This window comes from Falco cherrug, chromosome 1 (genome assembly GCF_023634085.1).
Source record: "Falco cherrug isolate bFalChe1 chromosome 1, bFalChe1.pri, whole genome shotgun sequence".
Lineage (NCBI taxonomy): Eukaryota > Metazoa > Chordata > Aves > Falconiformes > Falconidae > Falco > Falco cherrug.
Genome location: NC_073697.1, coordinates 75,627,787 through 75,645,291, shown reverse-complemented (window position 1 = coordinate 75,645,291; position 17,505 = coordinate 75,627,787). Strand labels below are relative to the sequence as shown.

The window sequence follows — 17,505 nt, the reverse complement described above, 5'->3', positions numbered from 1 at the left end:
GAATGTTCTGAAGTTTGTCACCAAAATGCTTTTCGTATATTAAGAAAATAATATAGAAACAAGGTATGTTGTACATTCTCTGAGCAGTTTTAATATACCATTTGATAAAGCTTGAGTGCATAATAGCGTCTAAATTTAAAAAGGGAGAAAACCCCCTCAAACTCTTCCTTTGATTGAGACATGGTTTCCTTATGTTCATCTGATCTTAACATGCCATAATCATTGATTCTTCTTCTGAAATACAGCTGGTAATGACAGTTGGACTGTAGATACTTCAGTCACGTCAGGCAGCGCTTTTGGAACTTGTGTAAAAGAACAGCAAACAAATCTGGGAAGTGTCTTGCTGCTACTATTTTGAAAGATATTTAGGTACTAAAGGATACACATGAGTCCTAAATGAGTTTTTCAATCTTCAGTGTTTCAGTAGTTAAAACAGTGATTCAGAAGTTATTTAAGTTTTAGGTTATCTATAGCATTGAGCAATGTGTGTTCTCACACTTCTGTTTTAATACAGAAAACATTGTCTTTAATTTTATTTTTTTTTTTAGTAAACTAGTTTTAGTTTGGGTTTGTTATGTGTTAATGCCAATCCAGACTAGAAAAGTTTCTGTCTACATAAGTATCAGGTACAGTAACCTGATATAATGCATCTGTGTTTTGCATTTTCTTGTTTTATTTTTATGCTTTTGTTTTGTAGAGTAATAAATAATTTGATTATTGAATGCCTATGTTTTGTCAGCATGAGGGAAAGAAACAGTCACTGATGAAGGCTTGTCAGCAGCTCTTTGAGTTAGAGGGAATAAGATGCTTTATGTTTGATGTCACTGTAATGTTCATGTGATGTATACTTTCCTTCTGTGCAACACGCTGCTCACTGCTTGTGTGGAGGTCTCTGCACTTGGCAATTGTCACTTCCCGTGCTTGGCATCTGTAAATGTAGTAATGGCATTAGCAGTGGGGTTTGTATCTCAGAAGAGGTTTTCTTGTGCTCATGGGTTTTCTCATGCTCAAGTCAGGGAAAGAATGTGAAATAAAAAAAAGTCCTTTTGTTGACTGCCTGGAGTGTGTGAAAGAGTAGAAAGCAGGATTTGAAGAAATAATTACTCAAAAAGGGTTGAATGAATGTAAGTTGTGAGTGTGAGTAAGAATTAACATCTGTTGTGGAGGGAAAATACTTCAAAGGATTAGAAGGAGCATAGAAAAATATAGTTCAAACTTAAGTCAGGGAAGGCTTTTGCTAGTTTAATATATACTCCTGTTATATTTCTCTGCTCTCTGTATGGCAGATTGCTACACAGGGATCTTGGACAGCTGGATACTTTGGGAAGATCACCTGACCTCTTTTGCACTGAATTCCCATGTTCTCTGGGTTATGTTTGTGTTGGGAGCCTGTGCGACGTCTGGGTTGCCAGCACCTCATGCAGGATCTACTGACCTTCTTTGCCTGTGAATGGGCTGGAGAATTAAGCCTGTGGCAGTGTCACTTACAGATTTGCAAGCAAAATGCCAGCTGGAGAATGCATGAGTTATGTTTGGTTAGATGTTGGTGACTATGGAGAAAATCTGATGTTACCAAGTCAAAAGAAATGACCATAGTAGGAAACTGAGACTGAGTAATTCTCTTAACACATTGAGTATAACAGCTTTAGGTTGGTAGGGGCTAGAGAAAACATTTGCCTCATCATCTCATTTTCTGAAGTTGCCCATGGTGAATACAGGAGCAGGGGACAGAGGCAAAAAAAATTAATCACAAAAAGGGAATGGGGACCTAAGCTACACTTAGGCTTTCTCTCTATCCAGGTAAGCATTTACCACCCACCTTAATACTTAAAAAATCATGAGCTGATCATTTGTGCCTGAATTTCCTGTTTATCCTAAGTTTGTGAATCTATCCCTTGGAAAAGTAGAACTATAAATCTCTCTTCAGAGTATATTGGTAAGGGCAGGCAGTGCTTAGGATTCCAAAATTTAATGAAAGACAAGTACTGATACTTCTTACGTTGAGCTAAAAATAACATTTTAATGTTCTTTAAAAGTTATGATTAAACTTGAAAGACACAAAACCATCATTGATCAGTTAAAAAAAAGTAGTTATATGGATGGTGTTACTTGTACTTCTGGCTTTGTTTTGGTGTTTGTTTTGGGTGGGTTTTTTTTGTTAAATAATTGAGATTCTCTAAAACCAGAAGAGTGATACATTTCTAGTTGGACAGGTGTTTCATACAATGTCTCACTGGTCCAATGTTAGAAAATTTTTCTGTAGTTCCTGCTTAAATGTATTACTCTGAACTGATTGCTCATTATTTTGTGCATTATTTTGTTTGGTTAACACATCTGTCTAAATGCCCTTTTTTTTTTTAATATATATTAGGATGTTTTGAATAACTTGGGTTCCTGTGAGTTGGATGAAGATGACCTAATGCTTGACTTGGAGTTCCTAGAAGAACAACATCACCATCATTCTGGTAAGTCAGATAGGTACTGAATATCTTCAATGAAGTATTGTTCTAGAAAGATAAAGAGAATGCATTCAGTACAATTACTTGGAAATAAAAACCCCCTCATTTTCATGGAAGAGGAGAAGCAGGATGCATTTTTTTTTTGGTAGTTTTGCCATTTGACAGAAATACACTCTTTACGCTGCATTTTTACAGCTACAGAAAAATTCCAGCACCAAGGGCAGACCCATCTGCTTTTTTAGATACTTAAAATGACTGTTGCTTACCCCAGGTGGTTCCCAGAAAGACCACTGCTGATATAATTGCAATCCTATTTAGTGTGTACTGGAATAATATGCTTCAAATAAAGAAGGTGTGGCTTGAGATGTGAACAGAACTTGATCCTTTCTCTCATGTTGCACTACCTTGATTAATAGCAATGAGCAAGGTCAACTCGCAGGGTGTTCAGAACAATTTTATAATAGATTTATGCAGGGTCTTGGTAAGTCGTGGTACCTGCAGTGGGGCATCTTGCATTTCCTTTGGCTGTGATTGGGACAGTGCAGGGACTAGTCCGTGAACAGGAAAAGTCCTGCTGACTCCACAGGGTTCAGGGAGACTTAAAACATACGTGAGACTTGTACTTAACCACAGGTAGAGCTCCGAGTTTGTACTCTGATGTGATACTCTCTTATGGCACTGACATGCTTTTAAGCAGGAGTAATTCTCACCCTCTCTTTTACCTGCTGCTTTCTGACCTCTCTTTCTCCATCTATGAATGTAGGTACCTGTAAGCACATATTCATGCATAACTGACGTGGAAGTGGGGTTTGAGACATATGCCTGCTTGTGTATGCTGTCTTTAGTTCTGGTCCCTCCTTCGATGCAAATTTAGCAATGGTTATGGATGAGCTGCTTGAGCTGTGCTCCTGTTTAAAGGAGGGTTGTAGCAGCAATATGTGCATGATCGTAGTTTCCTAATTTACTGGGAGCTAGGATGCAACAAATTAACTGCACAGAAAAGGACCTTTCAAACTGTACTGAATTATGCTATTAAGTGGTTACAGAAAGTTAACTCATAGAGGAAGAAATGTGTGTCAAAAATCTTTGAAACCAAACATTACATTTTACAAGAAATCGTAGTGTGTAGACTTGTTCTTTCCCTGGACCTGATGGAAACAAATTAACTGGCAGAACCATTTTCCATAAACGAACTTCCTTAACGTGTTGCATTTGGACTTATCTGTGTTTTCCTCCTTTTTATCTTTTTTTTATATTTATGAAGCATGGAATTAAGTGATGGAAAAGTCATGTCCAGTTCATTGTTGTTGTTATTATCATCATCATAATCATCATCATTATTATCATTATCATTGTTATTAAGATGGGTAGCAGCTTCTGGAACACAGCTAAGATCACAATGCCTAAATGACATTATACTTGATAGAAAAGTATTTAAGATGGAGATGTGATATGACATACAATGTTTCTACTCTTGTGTCATTATCCATAGCAAATGGGATGCTTTTAGAACAGAAAGACCTGCATTGCCCTTTGCAGCATGGTGAACATTTCTGTTCTGAGCAGTAATATAAAGACACATGTTGCAGTACACACATTGTTTTTAAACAAAACGGGTTTTATTTTATTAATATTTGCTTTTTGATCCATTTTTGGTGGGTCTAGAATTCCTTATAAGCACCAGAATACAGAAGTGATAATTTTGAATATATACAACTGGTTTAATGCAGACCTTTAAACTTTTGTAAACTCATCAGTTTGGAGGTGATCATATTTCTGGGCATGCACATATAAGCTATTGCAGATAATTGGGAAGCAATATATGATTTTAAAAAGATCTTCAATCTTGTCCCCTTTTTAAAGAAGAAGAGAACAGATTACATGCTGGGGATAAGCCAGTACTCTTATGGTAGAATTTATTATTCTAAGTGAATTTTAATAAAACCAAGGGACTGTTTGATTCTTTCACTATGGTACCAGCCTGAAAATAAGAGTCGATGATTTTCCATAGTATTTGCTAGTAACCATTTTGTTGGAATTTCTGTAAAAGCTTCTTAAAGCTGATGGGCTTGATAGCTTGCCCCTATGGCTTGCTTCAACAAAAATCATTCAACACAATCCCAGATGTGCAGATTTGTGAGCCTCCTCTTCTCTGTTGGTACATGCTGTCCATTGTGTACCAGATTCAGCGCTATGTTATGTCAGTTTTACATATTTGAGTAGTTTTGTAGCAATATTTGTTCACATTTCCATGTGTTTCTCCAATATCTGAAAGGAATCTGTACATCTGACATCCACATGTGTATCATACTAAAGTTAGCTGGAAGTTAATGCATGTACTTCTAGATCTGTTATCAAAATGAAGGTGTTTGAGTATAAAAATAAGACATTAAAAGCTGCTTTTTACATGGAAACCTTAAAATTATTCTTTTCTGGGATTCAAGTTATCAACACTGCTGTGACTATTTACAGTGCAATAAAAATCCTGTTGATGTTCTAAATACTGATTATAGCATTGATTTTTATTAGGGCCATAAGTCATATTGTGCCCCACTTTGGTTCTTTATAAGGAATTCTGTGGAGAATTACTATAGGGGGAAATGTTTCAAGAGATGCTCCATTGCAGTATTTTAACAAAGACACTGAAATATGAAGAAGTGCAATTGGAAGATAATTCTTTCTTAGGTTGTTAAGGAGGGATAACTAATGAATCGGACAAGTTCCTAATCTTCAAGAGCCTATGAATATCTCTGAAATGACAAATTAGCTGAATATGAGGGCTAACATCACATCCTTGACTTGAATATCAGAAACTATTCCTTGGTCAAGAGGCTGTACGCAGCAAGCTGTATCATTAAAAGATAGCAATTCTGAAGTGTAGTGCCAACGGTAATAAATACAGTTGATGGTGGTTAAAGGCAAGTTGAGAAAGTCTCTTAACTGCCATTAGGAGCGCCCGGTTTTTAGAGACTCTTGTTAGTTAAGGCCCAGTTGATAATAGCTTCTGCTTTTAGCTGCTGTGGTTGAAAAGAACAGGATTTTCTAGGATGGGGAAGTGTCTTTTTGACTTTCTACTGAAGTTCGTAATAGTAATTTAACAAAATAATTGTATTGTATCGATCCACCATAATTTTAGTGGCCATTTATGAATAGAAAATAAGATACTATTGAAAAGATTTCTGGGAGAAATAGCTATTAAGGAGTGAGCTCTGAAATAGGAGCTAGGAGCCAATTGGCAGGCAAGGAAACGTTGTTCTAGAAAGTGGAATGCTGTATTAATTAAAACACAGAGTTAGAAAAGAGAAAGAGACAGATCTGTTACCTCTTTCATTTTTGTGATTGTTATTATTTTTTCAATTAATACTCTGAACTGAATTATTACACGTGTTCTTGTTCTGTCCTCTCAGCTTTTCCCTAATGAGCTGGTTGCCCTCCAGCAGCATCCTCATGAAATAGGGTTCCTGCAGAAAGGCACTATGAACACTGCTGAGTACTAGAAAATAAAAAAAAAAAATAGCCCTAACTGTTTCTCTAACCATACAATTTGAGATAAGTAGACACCTGCAAACATCATGTAGATGCTTCTACTTTGAATGTAGACTTCTGTGCCCTGCTAGTCTTAGCAGGGCTTTAGAAGTTGGAATTTCCTCATTTCTGACCTTTTGTCTTGTGAGTTTACTGCATGAATTTACTACTTTTGCTTCTGTTTTAAAGGCTGTATTGCCAAGATAAAGAATGTAAGACAGAGACATTTCATTATCCCACCTACACAATCGCTTTGAAATTTAATGAAATAATATTTGTATAGTACTCAGTGAGTGGAGAGCACTACTGCATACAAATGCAAAATATTAATCAACTTGATTCACTGAGAATTTTGCACACTGTTCTTAAACTGGAATGTTTAAAACTAAGCATAATATGACATACACGATGAGCCTTGAGGGTGCCTTTTTATTACTCTAAGTAAATTAGACTTTAAAAACACGCTACAGTGTTGATTTCCTGTTGTAAAATAATGAAGTTAGTGGTTTCTGTAGGAGGAAACTATTGCCAGTTATAGAAAGTGACAGCATTAATTTAACCTCATTCATTTTCCTTTTCCCTGGTGAAACTTTACTTACTTGATTACAAGAATTGATTACTCAAATGTATAAGGAAGACCTTTATATTCAGTGACATAAGCAGTGGGAAATTTATTCAAGTAACGCACATTAATGTGGGTGAGTTACGTACTTGTGTTGTGCCATAGCCTACTGAAAATCCAGATACTTGGTTGTGCATGGTTGGTGTTGTCATTAAATCGTGACTGCAGTAAATAGTAGCCTTTTCTAAAAGTTCACAAAGGCATAGCTATCCAAGGTCTTTTGTAATTTCTGAAGTATTTGCCATAGGTATCATAAAACCAGTGCCGCTGCATCTTTCTACAAACATGTACGTGTGTAGCTGGGACTTGTAGTGACAAATCCGGCTGAAGTGACTGCTCATGGTACTGAATATTAAGCACATGTGCGTGTCACCCCCATGTCAGGCTCCACACTACGCAGTGACTGTTCACGAGTGCGATATTGATTAGCTGTGTACCCAGACTGGCCTGCTGCATCCATCATGCTGTTGCTTGAATGTTTGCTGCATTGTTTTGAATAATGTAGCTCACTATAATTTTTAGAAGAGATTTGTCTTTTGCTGGAGCTTTAGCCATTTTGGGTTTAATGCCTCAGCCTCGTCTGTAAGGCAGTGATCCGAAGTACATGTAAAGCATAGTTATTTATTTCACCCAGGATCTTTCAGAAATGGAATTATTTGTCTTATTTGCTGGAAGAAAATGAATTAAAAGTGGAACTATGAAAGTGTACTTTAGCATCCCTCTACTGTTCAACTCAGAAAAACCAAGCCCACTTTCAGAGAGAGAGCGCATTTTGTTCAAACCTAACTTAAGAGCATCTCTGTTAGAAGCTTTTTAAGTGTGTGCTTAGTTCTGTGTATGTGGTGATCCATGCTTTGGTATTTTCTTAAGGTTTGTGAATGAAAAAGAGTGTATGTGACTTGACAAAATGACTTGACATGGTGGCTATGGCTCGTCTGTGCCGTATATATATTTTCTTGTGTTAGCAGATGTTGAGAAAGAAGGGGCTGTTCTTGGTAGCTTGGTGTAAATAGAACGGAACGGAATGAGCATGTGAAGGTCTGATGTAGTAGTATCACTCTTATGATATAGTACTTGCTCATGTACACCTAACAAGAAATAGGAAAATAGTTATTAAATCAGTGCTCTTTATTTTAAAATGTAAAGCTATGGTATGGTGCCTGCTTACCGCTGTCAGTAATGAGCAGGTAGAGGCACATCTTAGTGAGGTGGTTGGAAACAGTTCTAACATTTGTCGTGTGTTTGTATTAGTTCTCATTTCATGCACATTAGTGAGATCCAAAATGTAGTGTGTTGGGCCAGAGTACTCTATCACAACGCAAATACTTGTTTTTTCATTTAAGGAAAATAAATTATTAATTTGACAGTTTAATGTAAGGTTTTTGCAAACTTCTGTGGGCAAGGTAGAAACAGGGTTTTGGTTTTTGAGATGGATGAGCAAGTAATTTAAATGTCAAATTACAGTCATCATATCAGGTTATGATATTTTAGTAACATAATTATGTTATCAGCAGCCTTGCCAAGAAAAATGCAGTGCACTTGTTTATTTAGAAAGTAAAAGTCAGGATTTTTTATTGTATTTCCTTTAAATATAGATAGCCTGCAGATCAATTGCCATCAGTACCCAGCCAAACGGAAGTGTTGGTGTAATGACCCAGTGATTATAATTAGGTAGTTGCTGAGTTATTTTGAGTGCAATGAACAAGCTGTGTGAAAATTCTGTGGTGGGTTTGGAGCTCCTCCTGTGTCTATTAATTAAATGTACTAATTATTCTTGTTAATTTTTTAATGTAAGGTAGGAGAGCTGAGATGAAACCCCTTTGGCATTTTGTTTTTTGGTGGTTTGTTTTCTTTTTAACCAGGAGTGGGAGAAATAGAAATGCTATTAAAGAAAAAGTACAGCAAGATTCAGTGCTGGTAGTGGGTCATTAACACAGGGAGTTGCAAACTGTAAAACAGAAGTAAATTTGCTTGCTTTTGAAATGTGACACACCTTCTAAATGTAATAATGGAATAGAAGAATATGCTGTACTTATAAATTATGCTACTTGTTCTGGCAGCAAAGCACCAAAAGGCAGCTCCCCAGCTATGGTGGATCAGCTGGGATTCATTGAAACCAGAAGTGTTAGCTGTTAGCGTGGCCGACGCGGGGTGTTGCAGGGTGCCTTTGGCTCCGGGGCTGGTCCTCAGTGTGACAAAAGCTGGCCCTTGTCGGAAGCCTGGAGTCCTCATCAGTGTTTATGCAGGGAAGCGTGCAGGGGCACTGAGCTTTGGCCCTACCACTGGCGGTGTCTGGACATAAGGTGTCGCATTTTTGAAATACAGTTGCAGCAGCACAGAAACTGAGATGGGGCAAATACCACTTGCTGGATGTTTTTCCTGAGATTTCTAGCAAAGCAGGCCTCCTGCTCCCAAGCAGAAGTTGCCTCTGAGAGTCTGACAAAGCGCCTGTGTAATCCATTTGTGTTAGTCAGTGCAAGGAAAGCAGATTTTTTTAGTGTTTTTAATTTCCCTTTAAATAGACAACAGGAAAAAACCCCAATCCTAACTATGTATTTTTGTCAGACAACTGCTTAGAACCAGAGAAGAGATACTTGGGTAGTTTGAGTGTATTGCTTTACTCATGAATGTATCATTGCAGCAAATTATGTTTCTGTGTTTAAAAACAATGACATGTTTTGATTTTTAATTGGAACTGGGCACCCAACTCCTTGAGCTATTTTAAAATCTTCACCGTTCTCAAATACCACCTTTAGAGATATATTAGTTACAGATTAGGTTAAACTAGGGCAGCATCCCTTCTGTTTTCTGCTTGAAATGTGTAATAACTTTTCAGTTTATATTTACAGTCTTTGAACGAAATAAAGATTGTGACGGTAAAGTAATAAAGAGCTCTGTGTCTGTGCCAAAAAGGAAGGTCACAGATTATTTAGCTCAGTAGCATCTTGCATTGCCACTACAGATTTTGGACAATAAGATAATAAAAAAGGAAGCAGTACTAATAGTGAACATAAACTGATGTGTGATTTTGTGATGTTAATTATGCCACTGCATAGGTATCCCAATAAAAATTAAAAGGGGAAGTTTGTGTTAGTTTTTAATTTTGTGAGGGAAGAAGACTCGCATGTGCACACTGGCTTCCAGCATGGCTTTGAAGTATGGAGTGGAGAGTCACATGCAACTAGTTTCTCCATAGCTGAAAAGTTAAAGTGGAGGGATTTTTATATTTTCAGAATAACCTATTCTACTAAGCTACACGTTTCCCCCTGAAGCATTGTTTAATAAATCTGACATAGTAATGGAGTAACTTAAAGTCTCCAGGGAAATGAAATAAAACTTGTAGTCTTCTAAACTCTTCTAACCATGATCTACAGCTTTTGAAAGAGTACTGGGCATGGAGAAAAGAGATTTTTGTGGGCTTTGCAGTGAAATAATAGGTAGCATTATTAAATGAAGAGAGCGTATTGGTGTTAGTCAAAAATCACCACTGCATGCTTGTGGCTAGGCATGTTATTAGCAGCCTTGAAGCTTAAGTTACTGAAAATAAGGAGAAGAAGAAATAATGAGTAGAGAAGAAGTTAGTATTAAATTGGAATGAAACTAAATAGAAATCATAGGCTAATATATAAGGTTAGTCCTCCAGTATCCTGGAGCACCCTGCTCCATATTCTGGGAAAGTAGTAATGAGCTGAGAGTCCTATTCTGTTCTGTTATTTATGTAAATGAACAGTGTAATCTTACTGCGATTTTAAGTGAGAAAAAAAAAAAACCCACAACCCAGAACTGGTACCAATTTAACTTTACCCTAAAACTCCTTTAGTGTGTTTTACCTGAAAAGTTGAGTTGCGAATGAGCCTGGCTGATGAGCCACAGGAGGCATGTAACACCAGATTCTAGCTGTGCTTCCCTCAGGATAAGTCTTAAAACATGTCTGAGATACAGATAATTGGACTGTGCAGTGTGTTCTCAACGGATCAAGGAAAATACTCAGTTTCCTGAGCAAATTAGTATTTATGGCTCTTTTTTGGTGTGAAGAGGGGTGAAGGATTGATAATGTTCAATTGGTGGGTATCACTTAGGTTTCTTTCTGCCTGATAGAAATTTTATTAATGATATATGCTTGTAAATCCTATTCAGTTAAATGGAGCAGTTGGAAGACCAGCATCATGGAACATCACAGCCATAATTTAGACGCCAAGAGGTTGCTCCTTCATAAATAGACAAGAAGGGCAAAGGAGCACAGTCCTGAACTCCAGGGTCATGAAAGAATACTGTTGAGTGAGATGCATTTGTATGGTTATCATGGAGCAATTAGAATCAGAGTCTGCATCTCAGTTTCGTGCACTTTCATAATTATATTGTGACATTTAGTTACAAATCCTTATTCATATTGGTATGCTCAGCCATCATTTACTGAAAGAACCAGGACAGTAATTAAATAGGCATACTGCCTTGCTTCGTTCCTTTGATTTTATACATACATCGAGATGAAACATCTTCTTTAATAATATCTGTAGGCAGAAAATAAGTGCAATAATAAACATTATGACAAATCAAAGCATACCATCCTATTTAAAGCAATTCAGCGTTTTTAGATAACAAAGTTTAAGTAGGGTGCCAAGTGCTGCTTTTCTGTCCTGCTTTGTGAGTTTAGAAAGATCTGGACTGGATGTCTTGCCAAAATGGAAATGTGATGAGAGCTTCAGAGAGGAGCATGATGTTTCTTCTCAGTTTTCCATGAGTACAACCAAGAGATTTAGGGACTAAGAACAACAGTGAGCTCACAATTATACTGCAGAACAGCCATAACTCAGTTTTATATAGAAACAACTGCACCTTCCATACCACTTCTGCAACCATCCTACTTCAAGGTCAGACTGAAACTGTGTGTCTAGAAAGTGTGAGTTAGTGATGGCTTTTGACATTTTGAAGTATTTATCTCTGAGATCCTTGAAGCTCCACTCTTAGGTAAAGAAAGGAGGGAAGGGCAGTCTGATAGTTAAAACTTGAGTTTGGGTCTCCTGGGCTGAGCTGGGGTCTTTGGTGCAGATTTCCAATGTTACTCTGGGCTAGTCACTTAATTTCCTTGTAGTATGTAGAAAGTGGTACTCTGGTAGTCACAGGGATTTGGCGTTAAAGTCTGAGAGATACTCAAGATACCATTGGGATGGAGCTGCAGTAATAATTAGAGTCATTATGGTCCTTAGAGGCCAATTATGTTATATTTTGTGCCTCTTCACACATCATTCCAGGAAGTGGAGCAGACACGACCATTGCTGTTGCTAGCGTCTCCGCTACTGTTACTGCTCCTGTTTTAAAAAATGCCAAACACAGCTTGCTTTATAGCAGGAGGGAAAAAAATACTGCAAAAGCTTATCGTACTCATCAACTAAAGCCTGGTCTCAAAACTAAATTACTTTCTAAATCTTTCCAAAATTTTACCTATCATCAGTCATTACTCAAAGATTGAGTCATACCTGCTGCAGTGTTTGAAAATATTAGTTGGCTTTATTGTTGTATATCTTGTACCTGAGTGTCTTGTGATGAAAGAGCCTGTTGTCCCTTCTTTTGTCACTGTGAGGATTCTGTCAAATACGTAATATTGTTTGGATTTTGTCGATTTTTATCTCTGTTTTTACTTCAGACTTCCCTTGAGGGGGGAAGGAATTCACAAATAAATGCCATGCAGGTAAGTAAGCCCTACGATTTGTTGCAGCCTAGTTTCAGCTTCAGAAGGGTGGTCAGCAGGTAGGTAATGCTTCGGAGGTGCGTCAGGGGTACCTGAGCTTCCTGAGAATATTTTGGCTTCTTGGAGACCCCCATAAGTCTGTGCTTTTTGATTGTATAGCTTAGCTAGTTTTCCTTCTTACAATGCACTACAGAAACTGTACACCTCTCTTTGCCAAGGGAACTATTTGAGATAAACTCTGAAAGGTGGCCTTAAAGGAATTTTCTGGGTTTACCTTCTGTACTTAGGCTTATTTTAGGATTCTTTGATCTGACCCAAAGTGAATAACAACCAGACATCTCCTTCTCATATGCCTGATTTTAAGAATTCTTCCATGCAACCCTTACTGTAGGGAACAGCTTTAAAATGAAAGTTCGTCAAAGCACCTGCTTGTCACTGCTCCAGTAGCTTCTGCAAAAGACAATGCATTCATTATGCCTACTGAGGATAAAGCATCAGTATTACTGGGTTTGGGGATTTTTTTCCCGGCTGTTTCCATAATGTTGTAACATCTTTAGGAGAGAGAGTCTACTTCCAGTTAATATTTAAATGAAAATGAGGTTGCAGTTGAAAATATTCAGAATACACTTTTGAGAACAAGCAACAAGTGGTCTATTGCAGGATGGATAATGTATGGAGTGATGGATTTGCAAGTGGCAAATTAGGCACAAATTGATATTACACTGAATCTAAGGGGTTCTGCATAATTTTCCTTTTTTTTCACAGAAGTAAGCATGTATCAGTTTGATATTTGGAGCTGCTGAACCATGCATTAGCCTGTGAAAAGCTGACTGCCAGTGAAGATTTCTCAACTTCCAAGAGTGTAGTCTGATGAATGAGTGAGAGCTCCTTGCATCTTGCTCTATGAAAACTTTCTCTTTCACCACAATGTTGAAACTAAAATTATTTCACATACGCACAAAAAAAAATAAAATAAAAAAAAATCAGCATATTCCTGCAAGCAGTGCCTTGCATACTGGGGGAAAGAGGTTGCAGTTAGTAGTTTGGTGAGTAGTATAAAGTAGGCAGTTGCTAAAGCAGAAGTAAGAGGGGCTGGGATGCGGGCAGGGGTGCTGGGCAGAGGGGCTGTGCTGGTACTTGAGGGATCCACGAATGGCCGTGTGAATCCAGAGAGCGGGGAGACGTGTGCCTTCACTAGTGACCCTCAGTCTTCCTCACCCCAGGAGGAGGAGGGGACCTGGCTGGCTGTGCTTCCATTTGATGCAGCGCCTGCACTAGGGGCTGTTGCAGACAGCGCCTTGTCTGCGGATGCCCCTGTGTCCGGCCATGTCGGTGGCCTGTGCATGGCTGTCTCTGCCGTATGAGCTCATTTTTGCTACTGGTTGAAGCTGCACACAGGCAAGTGGCAGCAGCATCCTCAGTCAGGAGCACAAACCTCCCAACGGAGCCCCTGCGGCCGGGCAGGAGGGATCTCCTCAGCCCTGCAACCACCGGAGGCCATGGCCCTGAGCAGCATCCCTCACCCATATGGGCTGGTAGTAGCACATATGGAAATGTGCCTACCTAGTAGCAGTACGAATGTAAACGTAAAATATACCACAAACCAAAGCCATTTCTTTGAGCTGTTTCAGGGTTTTAAATGCTTTAATTCCTCGCACTCAGTTTTTGAGAACCAGCGACAGATTTTGTTTGTAACACGGTAACTGCTGAATCAGCATGAGTGAGAAATGAAACAGAAAATTGGGACTAAATGAGTGCAGTGGTTTTTTTGGTTGCAGGATGGTTAACAAGCTTATTTTATTTTCCCTCATTTAAGTATTTCCAGCCTCGCAATCACGGTTCACATGTTTTTTAGGCAAAAGGATTAAAGCAATGTCTTTGCAAAGTTTAAGGAAGCCAGAGAGGCCCCTAAGGCCTGAGAAACTCTTACGAATAAAAAAGAAAGTGTTGGTGGTAAACTTCTCTTTATTATAATAGATTATGATTTTGCTGACTGTCAAAAGCCCAGGCAACATGATTAACCTGTTGAAGATCTTCCTGACTTGACTAGTTTTTCTCTCGTGGAAGTTTTTCTTTATAAAAAACCAATTTACTTTAAAAATACACTTATTTGAAAGTTGAAAAGCAGGCAGTAGATAAAATGAAAGTACAGCTGTGTTGTAATATTATATTTTTCCTTTTTCCAAAACCTGTTAATTTCACAGAAAATAGTTTTGCCAAGCCTCTGTATTTCTAATACATTTTTTTTCCATGAATAAAACATGGAATAACTCTATTTCTAAAGTTCAATTCCATTGTTTTCTTCCCTACGAATTCTTTAATTTGTTCGTTTGACTCTTTTGGAGATTTTTGCAGAATTGGGGGTTCAGGAAAATGTATTTTTTATACCTCTTAATATGACATCACTGACACTACCTACTTTTAAATTATGATTTTGAAGGTAGAATGATATAGATGTGTTACTTAACCATTATCTTATTGTCAGTGTGTATTAGATTAAATGCAAACAGCTCCTGGTTCTGTGGATTTTCAATCAAAGCCACATGAATACACAGCATGAGTGTATGCAGAGATGAGCTGCATGGAGCTGTGTGGTTTACTCACGTGGGGAAACTGGTACCGTATCACTGCGCATCTGGAAAGATGCGGTTTTGCCTGTGGAAGGAGGTTCACCAGGTAAAAGGCATCACCTTGTACTGAGTTTTTCTGCAATCTAGTCCCATGATCCTCTGACACTTAAGTTATCACAGGTAGTAAATAGTTGGGGGAAACAGAGAGGGGGAAAGAAACAAATATAGGTAAGAAGGAAAAATGGCATGGGAAAAACCTTTAGCTTCTGGGTAAAATAACATACTTCGGAATGAAGTTACTTGAAATTTGGTTTAGAAAGATGTATGGCAAGTGGCTGTAAAAGAATTTTTCAAACTCTCCCAGCTTTCAGGTACCAGCAGGTGTATTGTTCTGTCCCTTTATTCTGGAAAGAAATCCACAGGTTAAATGAAATCCAGGTGAGCATTCTTCAGACAGCAGGGGTCATAAGCAGGAGCTCTCTGTAACACAAGTGTGCTTGCTGTGTGCACTGCTCCCAGTGTTCCTCACAGCACACACAGAGTATAGGTGAGGAGTGATGGAGAGGTACGGTACACGGCATCTAGGCTCGCAATAGCCTGCACTCTTATCAAATCTGCAAGAACAGATTCTGGGGATTTCTTCTTTTGCCGTACAGGACTAATGAGCCATTGAATCAGCTCAGTGGCAGGTGTGGAAGGGTGGGAAAGGGAACACAGTGAGGCCAGAGAAGATGACAGAAAAGGCCATGCTTTCTTCCTATATGAGAATTTCTATTTCCCAGATTTTGTAACTGTAAGTAAAAGACGACACTTGTGTAACTTTCTTCTTAAATACAACTAAGGTTGTTTTATAGTCCCTCAGCCCCACCCCAACCCCTCACATTTAGCATGTATTTTCTCTCTTCTTTCCTGACAAACTTTCTGTACTTTTCTGGAATATGCAGGAGCCTATGTTATCTTAGCTGACATATGGATTTAGTATGGTTGCATGTGTGGCCTATCGGTTACTACTTTAGCAGATTCAGCTTACTTTAGAGGTGGTGTGCAGAAAAATCTTACTTGTTCATCTTTAGTCCTTCTTCTGACCTACCTCTGTTGGCTTTTCTGTGAAAGAAATTGTATTTTGATGGGCTTCTTTGTGCTTTACATGCAGACGGCCTGTATCTTTTCAACCCTCAGTTAGTTCCTGATTTCAGGTAACGGCGTATTCAGGTAATGGTATTTTTTGAAACTGTAGGTCAAAGATGTTAAGTCTCGCTTGCATCCAGTCTTAGAAGTCCACGCAACCAAGACATTAGTTAAGTTTGCCAGATTTTTGCTGATAGAATAATGGAGAAAGCTGTCTCCCAACAGACTATTTTGTTTCTTAGGTTATGGAATAGAAACTCCGTGATTATTTAATAACGAAAGTTGTATTTATAAATTATAGGTTCGACGTTCTGGAGTCAGTAGAACTCCTTGGAGATCAGCCTCCTTTCTAATTATGTGTGCGGATGAATTGTCCCTATATTTACTGCTGCAAAAATACATTTGAAATTTTCATATCTCATCAGGATTTAGGTCACTGTGCTTAGTATTATATTCAAATTTCTATCAAGGATGATTCAGCATGTTTAAGTTTACCACTTATCCCCTTGATTTCTTTGTTTAAGTCCATTATATATTCAGATCCCTTCTGTATCCTTACACATTCGCATATATGCATGTTCGTTAGTTTGTGGGAAATATATAGCTATTGTATCAAAGAGGACTTAGAAAAAAAATAAAACTTTACATTGGGAAAGAGATATTGTTCTGTGCTTCAAGAATTTGCTATGGAAGTGTCTCAGTGGGGCGTTAAACATGTGTTTAGCCTGAGGCACATGGCTATCTCTGCTGGCGTCAGTGGGATCATACGTTTCAGATTTAAGCTCATCCATAGGTGACCCCAGTCCTAGGAGGGTGGACTTGGTTCATATAGTGCCCCCTGTGAGACTGAAATTTTAGAGCTATTCAGTTGCCGTCTCTCTCCTTCAATATAATTATGTCGTGGCTAAAAGTATGTGTAAGTACAGTATTGCTAGCGGAAATGGTAGAAGACTAAACTGCGTAGCCCAGCTGAGGAAACATATAGTTACAGGTAACTAATGTATGCACTAAATTCTACTGCACCATGGTTCTAATAGCAGCATAGTTTAGAGGAACAAAAATTCATATTATTAAATGAGTAATGATCATATTTCATAAAATAAATTTGGGGATGCCATCTAACTGTTTAATTTCATGTGTCTTCTAGGTATAGAAATGAAAGAAAAAGATAGGAAGATACCACAATGTTTTTGTTTATATTGTAAGGAAAATTAGAGTTGGTAGTAAAGTACAGAATGCATATTTTAATTAAAATGTTAACATCTTTTCAAAAATAAATCGTTCAGAAGGTACTCTTCTCTGGTGAAGCTTGGTCCATACAAAGTCTGCTATTTTCCCAAAATAATGGGTATCATTCCTGATTTGTTCTTAATCATCCAAGCGGCGTAGAAATAGGTAATATGAAGACTTCAGTTCTAATAAAAAAAAAATCTGTTTAAAGAAAATATTTAACTGCCAACTTTTTACACTTAGTAGTCTGAGGAGACCTTGAAAACAATTATGTAGGGGGGA

General features: G+C 38.0%; 1 protein-coding gene across 5 annotated transcripts in view; it reads left to right on the top strand.

Moving 5' to 3' along the window:
* CCSER1 (coiled-coil serine rich protein 1) overlaps positions 1-17,505 on the top strand; it is a 713,303-nt gene that overhangs the window by 128,040 nt on the left and 567,758 nt on the right. For all 5 annotated transcript variants that reach the window (XM_055702311.1, XM_055702315.1, XM_055702326.1 and 2 more), the window contains exon 4: positions 2,372-2,465. In XM_055702311.1, the coding sequence (XP_055558286.1) occupies positions 2,372-2,465 (94 nt within the window). The remainder of the gene's footprint in view (positions 1-2,371; positions 2,466-17,505) is intronic.